The sequence below is a fragment of the Corythoichthys intestinalis genome, chromosome 1 (assembly GCF_030265065.1).
Source record: "Corythoichthys intestinalis isolate RoL2023-P3 chromosome 1, ASM3026506v1, whole genome shotgun sequence".
Classification (NCBI taxonomy): domain Eukaryota; kingdom Metazoa; phylum Chordata; class Actinopteri; order Syngnathiformes; family Syngnathidae; genus Corythoichthys; species Corythoichthys intestinalis.
Genome location: NC_080395.1, coordinates 21,812,941 through 21,826,784, shown reverse-complemented (window position 1 = coordinate 21,826,784; position 13,844 = coordinate 21,812,941). Strand labels below are relative to the sequence as shown.

At 38.8% G+C, this 13,844-nt stretch overlaps 1 protein-coding gene across 1 annotated transcript in view; it reads right to left on the bottom strand.

The window, feature by feature from the left end:
• Positions 1 to 245: 245 nt before the first annotated feature.
• Positions 246 to 13,844, bottom strand: part of itfg1 (integrin alpha FG-GAP repeat containing 1) — a 303,430-nt gene continuing 289,831 nt past the window's right edge. Inside the window, exon 18 of the mRNA XM_057853607.1 lies at positions 246 to 9,473. Within this exon, the coding sequence (XP_057709590.1) occupies positions 9,414 to 9,473 (60 nt within the window). The 3' untranslated portion in view covers positions 246 to 9,413. The remainder of the gene's footprint in view (positions 9,474 to 13,844) is intronic.

Genomic DNA, 13,844 nt, shown 5'->3' with positions numbered 1-13,844 from the left:
AGGATCACTTTAAGAGAATTAAAGAACCTGTAAAAAGAAATAAAATGGACTATTTTTCTTCAGGACTCAAACCATTGAATTTATACAGACAAAACATTTGGAGTATTTGTCGACTAAAAGTAGACAAAGACTAACACATTTTAAAATGACTAATATATGACTAATAACTATTTTGTACTAAGGACAAAATTAAAAGGACTGCCAAAACCAACACTGGAACTTCCCGTTAATTATAAGATTAATGTAATAATTTGTGATGATACTCAAGTAACTGATGTGGGATATCAACGCTATTATTTTGAAAGGAAGAAAACGTCCGTCTGTGCTCTGCCATGCGTAAGTGTAGGCTCCCATCTCTTCTACACACTGTGACTAGCACATGATTGCAAGCCTGCATGGCATTGACAGGAGTGTAAAAATGCTTACAATCCCACACTCATGTGTCCTCTCTGCATATTTTATGCAGCAGACAGCAGGGAAGGAAGGAGGGGGTTCTTCTCAGCAAAATAAAAATCTGTTTCAATTCATTGCTGCACCTAAATCAATTGAAGAAAGAGCTCGGGGGTATAACCACAATGAAGCCCAGGGTGTTTTTCCAGGCTGAACATAAAGCACACAAATGCTGCAACGCACAGTCAATAACTTTTATTATTCACATTGAGTTGATGCAGCGTTTGCAAAACCAAATAATTTACACGCGTAATTATTAGTTTCGAAAATAAAAGTGCAAAAGTCTTCAGAAACAATTGACGCACTGCGCCCACAGTAGCTTCAAACAGATAAAGACAAATCTTTTCAGACAGGAATTGATTAGATGAGGAATTCAAAAACAAATATTTGGCAACGCGGATTGCAAGGAATGGAACGGCAGATATTTTGTCTGACAGGCATAACAATAAGACCCGAGTATTAATCCTTTATAGGGGATTCATTGAACTAATTGGCTGCCATTGACGGCGCTAGACGTCCAATCCGTTTTGGCTGGAAGGGGCGAATGAACGTTCGTTCGTGGCACTGCAACATGAGCACTTACAGCCAATCTAGTTCTTCTTGTTTAAACGAATTTGACGCCTATAGCTGTCAATGGAAGGCAATGAGAAAGGCCCAAAAACCCCCCCAAAAAACCCCCTCAAAAACAAATACTATGAAATCAAAAAACAAAATCAACTACAGAGTGTTATTGGGGGTCATAACTAGGCATGTGCCGATATAAGATTCTGACAGTATGATAACCTTAAGCCAAAATATCACGGTGTTACAGCAGGGTTTCCCCTCGGATTTTTTTTAAGCTGTGGTAGTGGGCTGCACTGGAGTTGGACAGCCTTACCATGTCATGCCACGGCAAAATTGCATCATATCATGCCAAATGAGATTTTTTTTTTTCACATTTTCCCCCCAACAAGAACCATAACAAAGATCTATTTGAAATATTTCATGAACCGGGCTAATGTCGTAGCTTAAGATTTTAAGGGGGGACCAGGAGGGCCAGGCCTAAAAGTCATTGCATGAAATTGAGGGGCCGTTTACATGGTGACTCTCCGAGAAAACGAACAATTTCAAATTTGCATTTGCGTCTCCATTTGACCAATGTCGCAATTCTGCATGAAAACGATGTAGTATTCATGCCAGGCCCTATGGGGCAGTGCAGCTTTACTGCGCGACAGAGAATGATGAACTTTGACCCCTACAAGCTCCCTCAGCCCGGAAAAAAATATGCCCGCCCACTCGAAGCAATGTCATTATTCTTTTTTCAAAAGGCACAAAAATTTAAACGTTCAACATATTTAATTCAAAAATATTATTATGACAGTAAATTAAAGCCGACATTCCGCCATATTTGCTGTTTTTAATGTTTAGTAGCACCGCTGCGCACGCCCACTGTGACATGTACGAGTGCTGACGTTATTAGCGCTGTCTCGCGTCGCAGGAGCCTTTGATATGCATGCCGCGGAAGCCCCCCTCTACCCTCCGCAATCGGATTCTTCCACTTTGGAGGCAGGATTCAGAATTTTTCGTCTTCGCTTTCCGTCTTCGCCGACACCATATGCACGCGAGGCAAGTCCGTAACTCAGTCATTGCGTCTTTGTGTTGCAGAGTCACCATGTAAACTGCCCCTGACCTTCCTATATACTGGTCCTTCTAAAAAAAATTACCATATTGTGATAAATTATTTTCTGTAATATACTAACAAACATTACACTTTCATACATTTTAGACTCATTACACACAACTGAAGTAGTTCAAGCCTTTTATTGTTTTAATATTGATGATTTTGGCAAAAAAGTCAAGAAAAAAACAAAAATCCCTACCTGAAAAAATTTGCATATCATGAAAAGGTACTCTAAAGAAGCTACTAACCTAATCATTTAGTTCAAAGAATTAACTCAAAACCCCTGCGAAAGATTCCTGAGGCTTTTAAAAACTCCCAGCCTGGTTCATTACTCAAAACCACAATCATGGGCAAGACTGCCGACCTGACTGCTGTCCAGAAGGCCATCATTGACACCCTCAAGCAAGAAGCTAAGAAACAAAAATTTTTTTCTAAGCATTAATAGGCTGTTCCCAGAGTGATGTATCAAGACACCTCAGTGGGAAGGAAAAGTGTGGCAGGAAACGCTGCACAACCAGAAGAGGTAACCGCACCCTGAGAAAGATTGTGGAGAAGGGCCGATTCCAGACCTTGTGGGACCTGCAGAAACAGTGGACTGAGTCTGGAGTAGAAACATCCAGAGTCACTGTGTACAGGCGTGTGTGAAACAGCGGCAGAAGCGCCTGACCTGGGCTACAGAGAAGCAGCACTGGACTGTTGCTCAGTGGTCCAAAGTACTTTTTTCAGATGAAAGAAAATTTTGCATGTCATTTGGAAATCAAGGTGCCAGAGTTTGGAGGAAGACTGGGGAGAAGGAAACGCCAAAACGACTGAAGTCCAGTGTCAAGTACCCACAGTCAGTAATGGTCTGGGGCGCCATATCAGCTGCTGGTGTTGGTCTACTGTATTTTATCAAGGGCAGGGTCAATGCAGCTAGCTATCAGGAGATTTTGGAGCACTTCATGCTTCCATCTGCTGAAAAGTTTTATGGAGATGAAGATTTCATTTTTCAGCACGGCCTGGCACCTGCTCACAGTGCCAAAACCACTGGTAAATGGTTTATTGACCATGGCATTACTGTGCTCAATTGGCCTGGCAACTCTCCTGACCTGAACCCCATAGAGAATCTGTGGGATATTGTGAAGAGGAAGTTGAGAGACACCAGGCCCAACACTGTAGATGGGCTTAACGCTGCTATCGAAGCATCCTGGGCCTCCATAACACCTCAGCAGTGCCACAGGCTGATTGCCTCCATGCCACGCCGCATTGAAGCAGTCATTTCTGCAAAAGGATTCCCGACCAAGTATTGAGTGCATAGCTGATGTAATTAAAGGTTAACTTTTTTTGTATTAAAAAACACTTTTTTGTATTGGTCGGATGAAATATGATAATTTTTTGGAGATAGGGATTTTTGTTTTTTCTGGACTTTTTTGCCTAAATCATCAATATTAAAACAATAAAAGGCTTGAACTACTTCAGTTGTGTGTAATGAATCTAAAATATATGAAAGTAATGTTTATCAGTACATTACAGAAAATAATGAACATTAACACAATATGCTAATTTTTTGAGAAGGACTAGTATATAAAAGTTGTAAAGCAATAAAACTGCAACAAAAATGAATGAAATGAAAAAAAAAAATTATAAATATTTTTCGAACAGATAGTGTGACTAGCACCTTAAATGATTTTTTTCTTTGATTGAAAATATATATATATTTTTGATTGAAGCAACTTTTTTTAGGGATTGAATGATTTAGACACAAATGTCGTACTCATAATATGGCCCAAACACAAAAAGGATTGCTTCAATCAAAGAAAACTTTTTAAATGAAAAATTTAGTGTTCAAATTGCAAATTATTCAATCTCAAATGTTTTTCCGCATTTAAAAAAACGTTTTCTAAGATTTTTATTTTTTTGATTGATTTTTCTTTTCGAAAATATATATTTTTTAAGCAACCTATTTTTTGATTAAATAATAAAGACCAAAATGTCCTGGCCAAAATGTTGCCCAAACACAAATCAACATCAATCTAAAAAGGTGCTTCAATTAAAAAAAAAAAAAAAAAAAAATCAATCAATCAAAGAAAAACAGCTTTCACGTGCATTTTTTTGAGTTTCAAATTTATTTTTGCTTTCAAACACATTTTTTTATTGAAGCGACTTTTTAAAATTGAAAATATATATTTTGATTGAAGCAACTTTTTTTTTTTTTTTTTTTGGTGCAACTTTTTTTAAAATTGAATAATAAAGACACAAATCTTCCTCAATATGGCTCCGCCCAGGGAATACAACTTTTGACTGGGGTAACTACATTGCCACGACATCGGCGGGCGTACCATATTCAATGAATGAAGATCTTGGCGAAAACTATTGCCTAAGCAGCCTGATTTAGAATGTCAACTTATTATTATAAATATTCTTGTAAGTTAATATTATTGCTGACACTGCGTTTCGGGGTCATCAACATGTTGTGCCCCCCCGCCCCAAAACTCAAACTCCGCCTATGGCTCTTAGCTACGGTACATGTACGTAAAATGTGTCGCTGATTACAGCTACATTACCCTACGTAATAATACGACTTTTTTTTACTGGTAACAATAGTACAATTTATATCTCGTAGTCCTTTTTCCTTTTATTTGGCCCTAATATGTACTACATTACCGCAACAATAATAGTGCTTCTGTTAACGGACCCATTTCAAGAAGTAGGGGAAAATTCTAATCGCCGTTTAAAGAGTTTTACTAGTTTCGGTGAGAAGGTGAATAGTTTTTCTGTTGTTGTTCGTGAACTACATTTCCACACAAACGCACATCGAGGTACCATTTAGGCTAGCAAGGAAAGATGTGAGAGTCATTTTTCGAGTGCCCCAGAGATCGCAAAAAAAAAAGAAAAAAAAAAAAAAAAGCACATTCATCAAGGTTTCATCAGCCGTGATTGCGTATATCCGTCCACTGAAACAACCTGATAGCGCAGATTTAAGTACATCTGCCCCTCTGCTATTGGATCGTTGTTGACGTTAGCGTGGCGGCGCCCTGAAAATAGCTCTATTTTAGGCCCTGCCTCTCGGCGCAAATTCATTCAAACTTGCTGTTCTGTCCAAGACGGGCCTCCACCTCACTTACGCCGAAAAGTCCGATCCAAAATACGTTAATAACCGGATGGGGGGAAGAAGCAGATGAGTAGGTATTAGCTTACCCACTTTATTGTGGGAACAATCATAAAGAAAAACAATAACAAAATAACAGCGAGCTGCCGCGACATGTCTATCGCTTTCTCGCCAGTTCTCCCATTCTTCCTACTCGCTTCCCCCTACGTCACAGCTCCCCAGTCCAATCGTCTCTTAACAGGGCTGCGCTTAGTTACGGACTTTACAATACACAAAGATTAGGTTGCCGCTGAAACCTTAACACTAGGCTGCCGCTAATTTGGAGCCGCCTTAAAAAAACCCTAAAAAAAAATCTCAGTTGCAAGGCGTGGCGGCTTTTGTTTTGGTGTGGCAGTGCACCACAATCTTTTATCTGTAGGGGAAACCCTGCACAGTATACTGCAATTACAGCTCTAAAATAGTAAAATGTGTCAGTTTGAGATATCTGGGTTAAAAACAACAACATTTTTTCCCCATTGAACAGGATTTCCCCCCAAAACATATAGGCAAACTACAACATAAGTATAAGGTTAAGTAAAAAAAAAAAAAAAAAAACCTAAATAAATTCAACATTAATGCAGTCTGTCTTTTTAACTCAACATTATTACCATCAGAACAAAAATAATTATTTTCCATAACAAGCACGTGTATATGACTCGTATTATGTTTACATTATACACACTCTAAACACAGACAGTTGCCAGAAAGAGAAAAAAAAACACGTTTTACCACCGCTAGACACACTAAACACGCCGGAGTTAACTCTCGTAGCTTGCAGGAAACGTTCATGACAGTGTTTGCTAACCTTTAATTTTGTATAAATGCTAAATCATATTGGAGGTATTGCCTCCTCGGCAGCCACCCTCCGAAAACATGTTTTACATGTCGGTTGGCCCTCCTTCTCCAAGCCGCGGCTGTCTTTAACTTTTCTGTAGATGAAGTATTCCCATACGAGCGATATTGTTTTCTTAGATGGGGGAAAAAGTTCAGGAGTTTCACCTCCTCCAGCTATCGTGTTGCACAGCTGACTCACAGACACTGAGCAACAACCGGTGGGGGAGGGTTGAGCCTTGCAACTGCAAGCGAGGGATTTCTTCATGCATTTATGGGACATAGAAAATAGGGACGGTATGACGGAAAATTTTTGCGGTTCTTGAAACCTTGATGTTTTCATACCTTGAAACTGGGAATGGGCACATGTTTAGCCATAACCAGAGTATATTTCTGTGTTTAATTTAACCTAATGTTTAATTTACATTTATTTCCTTTATAAGTGTATTTATTAATGCAAACACCTATATAAAAATGCTTATGAATAATAAAAATATACAAATGAGACATGGTGTCCATATACTTAGGCCACAATATTTACATTTAGTATATACGTGTCAAAAGTAATGTTCACATACAACGCCCTCCATTATCATTGGCACCCCTGGTTAAGATGTGTTTTTTTAGCTTCTAATATTTTTTTTTCTATTCAAATAATATGGGACCTTGATAGAAAAAAAATCCAACCTTCAATACAAGTGCATTTATTCAGTGGGGAAAAAATCCCACATCCAGAAATAATTATTTGACATCAAATAATGTGTGTCACAATTATTAGCACCCCTGGTGTTAATACGTTGTACAACCCCCTTTTGCCAACAAAACATAGTCTGGGGACTGAGATGGCCATGTGAGGAGCTTGATTTTGTGTCTGGTGAACCATTTCTGTGTAGAATTGGCCATATGTTTAGGGTCATTGTATTGCTGAAAGACCCAGTGACGACCCATCTTCAGCTTTCGGGCAGAGGGCAACAGATTTTGATTTAAAATGTCCTGGTATTTGAATGAATGAATGAATGAATTTATTGTCATTATCATCATCAGAATCATTGACAGTTACAGAGTGTGGGATAGTTTGGCCAGAAAGGAGAAACATTGACACAGATTATGGAATAATTTGCCCGAAAAAGTCGATGACAGACAAAGGAAGACGGAAAAAAAGCAAATGCTTATCGCCACCCATCCCCCAACAGCCTGGGACGCACAGTCTAGCATGTTTGTGTTAAATGGTCCATTTTTTTTTTTTTTTAACTCACATATCTTTCAAAAAGTCATTGATTGCCATGGCATTTCACAATATTGTCAATTTAAGTAGGTTCATTGGATAGGTTGATTTCCAAGATGGTGTAGGGAGGGATGGCCGGGGGTATCATGGAGGCCCACGTCTGCTGTACCCGCTCCGGAAGATTAGTCTCTTGTGGTCTGCCAACTTTTACGACCACCGTCACCGGTCCTCTCCCCCCAGTTGGGAGCAGAAAGCAGTGACGGATGTCCTGCGGTTCCATATTTATTCCAAATTCTTGCAGCTTGGCGATTGCCTGCTGAGCCACAGGTGGGCTAGCGGCCTCGGCATATGATCTGGGCGTCAGTTGTAATCCAGAGATAGAGATAATGAGATCATTTGCGCGTCTTCCTTGGTCGAGATCATCAGCCAGACTTTCCAGCCTTTTGATGCGAACCGCCTTCTCCTCAACCGCTTGCATGACTTCGAATCAGGTTAGTCAGAGATAGTTCAAAGCATTCATGATGCCATGCACCCTAACAAGGTTCCCAGGGCCTTTGGAAGCGAAACAGCCCCACAGCATCACTGACTAACCCCCATACTTCACAGTGGGTATGAGGTGCTTTTCAGCATGCGCATCATTCGTGGCACGACAGACCCACTTAGAGTGTTTGTTGCCAAAAAGCTCAATCTTGGTCTCATCTCATCGGTTGTACAAAGTATTAACACCAGGGGTGCCAATAATTGTGACACACAATATTTGATGTCAAATAATTATTTCTCTAAGTGGGATTTTTTCCCCCACTGAATAAATGCACTTGTATTGAAGGTTGGATTTTTCTCTTTTTTTCCATTAAGGTCCCATATTATTTGAATATTTGTTTTTTTTAATTAAAAGCTAAAAAACACATCTTAACCAGGGGTGCCAATAATTATGGAGGGCACTCTATGTATACGCCAATTAGGAGTGGGAACCTCTTGGTACCTCACGATATGATACGATTTGCCATACAAAGCTCATGATAACGATATTCTGACGCTATGGCGATACAATGATTATCGATACATTGGTCAGGAAATCATTCTAGGATATTCTACAAACAACTATTAAAAGGAATAACAAGCTTCTGTTGTGAATTGGAATGAGTTTATCACTAGTAGACGTCCAATCCATTTGAAGTGGGAGGGTGGCAGCGAATGAACATTCGTTCACTTCAAACGGATTGAGCGTCAATGCCCGTCAGTGGCAGCCATTGCCAGGCAATGAGGTCATTTTGGGCCATTTAAGATTATTTAGCTGTTGATTTTCGGTTATTTTCAATTGATTTTGGGATATTGTATGAATCACTTGCTGTTTATTTTGCGTTACAGAACAGGAAGTGACCTTAGAATCGCCCAAGTGAATAGGCAGTGACTCAAACTCAACAGGAAATTACCTGTAAATGCCCTAAAATGAACAGCAAGTGACCTATAAATGCCCCGAAAACCGGACCGAATGACTGTGAAGGCTCTGGTTTTGAATAAACGAACGTTCCCAGTCTAAATGGATTGGGCACCGAGCACCGTCAATGTCAGCCTTAAAGTTAACTGAGACACTATTATGGTGGAAGATTTTAGTAGCAACTTGTTAGTTCCTTTTTTTTCCAACACTGACACCTTTTTAAATAACCTTTTTGGATAGGAAGTATCATGAAATATCACCATTTCGATATTTTGTCACACCCCTAACGCCAATTCTTTATGGGGTTAGGTTATCTTTAATGAAACAAAAAACAAAAAGAGTGACTTGCACTATAAAGGGTTAAAAACGTGGGCCATTTTGGAACAAAAACACTTTTAACAGTTGAGAAAATAAGCCACAAGAAGCATGAATCAAGACAAATGCTTTGTTGTTTTGTCCCTTGGGAATGAAAGTGTGAATGTGAAAGCTAACATGTTAAATAACAGGAAGATCAAGATGGCGGGCTCAACAGGGACAGTCAATGATGGTGATAGACATTCAATCCTTATCGCATCAAGCCCTCCTAGCTCAAATGAATCGAACGTCTATCGCCGTCAGTGCAGCCAATGGGTTAGGATAGGTAACGTGCACGTAAAGTGTGGCAAGTAAGAGGGTGGGGCGTTCACATGGCGTCAAAATGGAAGCGGTGGGCTTCTTGCCTCTTCTCACGGTCGTCTGCTTTCTGAAACAGACAAAAAGACACTGTGAGGTCACAATCAAAGACCCTCTACTTTACTCCCCCCTTCACTTGACAAGCTAAGAATATTCTGAGAAGGTTTTCGCCGACAGCAGCAATTTCTCTCTACGTCGTGGACTTTCTTTGAAGTGACAGCTGACGTCTTATTGAAAACGCACCCACACACACACGCGCACGCAGCTTTTGTCCTTGTTTTTAATGCACCTTTTCTGTTAGTACTATTTTTTTCCAGTACCAAAATAGCGTCCTGTACCTCTTGTTGCAATGACAGTAAAGATTCCACTCCATTCCATTCCATTCCATCCCATCCCATTCAAACAACGGTGGTGCTAAGGCCGTGTTTAGACTGGCAGCCATAATCCGATTTTTAGCCCATTCAGATTGAAACTGAACTGCTCTCTTGTAGTCTGAACAGTCACAAAGCACCGAAATCAAGATTTTTGGGAGATGGATTGAAACCACATGCGGGAGGTTGGAGTGGGCATCGCTTGAATTTGAACGGTTCCGATACCACGTTTCGATTCCGATTCTTTTAATAGGCGGGGTCAAAAAAAATTGCATAGTTTATACATAGACTTCATAATTATATTGACGGGTCACACCCCCTCAGCCATTGCGCCACGCCTTCAAGTAGGGGGCCTGCCCATATCCAGCATCAATAGGAGTTATTCTAAAACACACGCACGCACCTATCTAACGCCGGATTTAGTTTGAAAAAGTATGAAAGCTGTACCGCATACGAACAGGAAGGATTGTCTCGGAAGTGATTTGTTCGAAGATTCAAGGTCATTATTATATTTTTTGTACCATGCATGGATTTTGAAACGTTGTGAAAGAAAATCAATGGGAGAAATTAGACGCTACAGCATTGGCGTTATAATTCGCAATATTTACGTAAAATAAATGCGAATTGCCCGTTTTTTTTTATTTTATTTTTTTTACCATGAATCGAGACTGTTTTACGTTCATATCTATAAAAAATTCAGGGATTTACGCATTTATTTAAAAGAATTTTCAACGTAAAAGGCTCTTTGTGGTGATGAGGTGCCGCCGCAGTAGCTTAAAGACTAGCAGCACATTTGACATATTTACTAGGGCTGTCAAAATTATTGCGTTAACGGGCAGTAATTAATTTTTTAAAATTAATCACGTTAAAATATTTGACGCAATTAACGCACATGTCCCGCTCAAACAGATGAAAATGACAGCAATGTCATGTCAACTTGTTACTTGTGTGTGTTTTTTTTTTTTGGTGTATTGTCGCCGTCTGCTGGCGTTTGGGTGCGACTGATTTTATGGGTTTCAGCACAATGAGCATTGTGTAATTATTGACATCAACAATGGCGAGCAACTAGTTTATTTTTTTGATTGAAAATTTTACAAATTTTATTAAAACAAAAACATTAGGAGGGGTTTTAATATAAAATTTCTATAACTTGTACTAACATTTATCTTTTAAGAACTACAAGTCTTTCTATCCATGGATGGCTTTAACAGAATGCTAATAATGTTAATGCCATCTTGTTGATTTATTGTTATAATAAACAAATAAAGTACTTATGTACAGTATGTCGAATGTATATATATATATATATATCTGTCTTGTGTCTTATCTTTCCATTCCAACAAAAAATTACAGAAAAATATGGCATATTTTAGCGATGGTTTGAATTGCGATTAATTACGAATAATTATTTTTTAAGCTGTGATTAACTCGATAAAAATTTTTAATTGTTTGACAGCCCTAATATTTACATAAAATAAAAGCTAACTGCCCGTTTTTTTTTTTTTGCTTTTTACCGAGAAGCGAGAGTGTTTTACGTTCATATCTATAGAGAATTCAGGGATTCACGCATTTATTTACAAGAATTTTCAACGTAAAAAGCTCTTTGTGGTGATGAGGCGGCGCCACTGTGGCTTAAAAGACTAGCAGCACATTTGACATGTTTACTTAAAAATAAATGCTGACTGCCCGTTCCTTTTGCTTTTTACCAAGAAGCGAGACTGTTTTACGTTCATATCTATGGAGAATTCAGGGATTTATACATTTATTTAAAATAATTTTCAACATAAAAAGCTCTTTGTGGTGAGGAGGCAGCGCCACAGCGGCTTAAAGACTAGCAGCACATTTGACATATTTACATAAATATTTACATAAAATAAAGGCTAACTGCCCGTTTTTTTGCTTTTTACCAAGAATCTTCTAGACTGTTTTATGTTCATATTTATAAAGAATTCAGGGATTTACGTATTTATTCACAAGAATTTTCAATGTAAAAGGCTCTTTGTGTTTCCACTCGGTCAGCTTTGACTGAGATAGGCCCCCTATGAATCGGCCCCGCGCCCCATGTCCGTCCATATATTAAGAAGTCTATGGTTTATATTAATTTCTAAACTTCTCGATTATTTTCGAAATTATATGAACTTTCAATTAACTTTGCTATGAATTTCTCACAGGGCTATTTTTAACTTCTATGTAAATATCAGTCTTTGAACTTGAATATAATGAAGTTTCTTTCCACAGGAGTGCACTTTCACAAAGATGTTTAATTTTCAAAAGCTCACAAAGAAAACATTTACACATATTCTCTTGCCTATGTTTTAGAGTGTCTTATGCTGCAGGCATTTATTGTATTGCATCATTTGTTTTAATTTCTTTTTTTGGGGTCAGGCGGGGAGGAATAACTTTTTAAGTTTAATTTCTTTCTAAACTGATATATTGTACATCCGTCCACAAGATGTCACTATTTTAACTCCGGACTCTACAGTTTTTATTTTGTGTTGCTATGTACGCTTGGCTTCCCCGAGTGGTGAGTTACTGGAAGAAGCTGGCAAAGAGAGCATTAATTTGGTTGTAAAAGAATCCTTGAAGTGTACAGACGCTATAAGCCTCCTCTGCACTACAAATTGTTGGGAACCCTTAAAAAAAACAAAAAAAACTGGAATTTTGCACATTTTAACAGAGGGTCCGATATCATTTCGGCGTGTTTATTCTGTTACTTTGTTGTCATTTATGTGAACTGAAGACGTTTTTGTGCTCAGCTAAATTAGTCACTTCATTTGATTTGCTCATAACGGAGCTAGTCTTCATGTGGCTTCTTCGTGGTGTTCGGCAGCTATTTTTTTCCAGTCGGCGGTCAAGGCATCGAAACTCTGAATCGAAATAAAAAAATTTGAATGGTTCTGGGAGAACCGGACTGTTAGTCCCGGATCCCATCGATGGTCGATGCCTAACCCTAGTTTTGACTGTCCGTGACAGCAACTTGTCAGGTGCGTTAATAATGTGGCCAAGTCTGAACAGGCCCATATCTGATCTGGACACCTGCTAAAAATAGTGTGAGCGGTCAGCTAAAAAAAAAACCAAAAACAAAAAAAACAAAAAACAAAAACAAAAAAATCATATTTGAGGAGGAATCCGATTGGATTGAGGAAAACTACTTACAGTCCCTGACAAAAGTATTGTCGCTTATCCATTTTGTAGAAACAATTGCTAATAACCTGACTTTTAAGTATTCAATTGGTTTCAGAAAGGGCTCATATGAAAGCTAAGACCCTCCCAAATAATGTTGAATGTACAAAAATATAAAGGTCAAATTTTGGCAAGACAAAAGTTTTGTCGCCTACATAAAGTAGTGTGAAAATTGAACAAAAAATGTGCTTCAAATACATAACAAGCGAACTAAGTAGTGGTGCTGTGAGATCCAAATGTAATATTTTGTATGACTTCCATGGGCTTCGGCAAGGATTCATACAATTTATTGATGAAGTTATCAGGAACATCAAAGAAAGCAGTCTTGAATGCCTCCCAGAGTTCATCAACATTCTAGGGTTTCATCTTCCATGCTTCCTCTTTCATCCTACCCCAGACATGCTCAATGATGTTCATGTCTGGTGACTGGGCTGGCCAGTCCTGGAGGATCTTGATCTTCTTTGCCTTGAGGAACTTTGAGGTAGAGATTGAAGTATGTGATGGAGCACCATCCTGCTGCAGAATTTGTCCCTTTTTATGGTTAGGAATGTAAGCGGCAGCTAAGATTTGTTGATATTTCAAACTATTTATCTCTCAGGGTGCAGACAATTAAAAAAATGTATGGCATTTGCCCAGGCCCAAAGCCTGTCAACAGGATGGACGCTGGAAAAGTGGCAAAAGGTCTCTCAGCCCAGTCACCAGACATGAACATCATTGAGCATGTCTGGGGTAGGATGAAAGAGGAAGCATGGAAGACGAAACCCAAGAATTTTGACGAACTCTGGGAGGCATGTAAGACTGCTTTCTTTGATGTTCCTGATGACTTCATCAATAAATTGTATGAATCATTGCCGAAGCCCATGGAAGTCATACAAAATATTAAATTT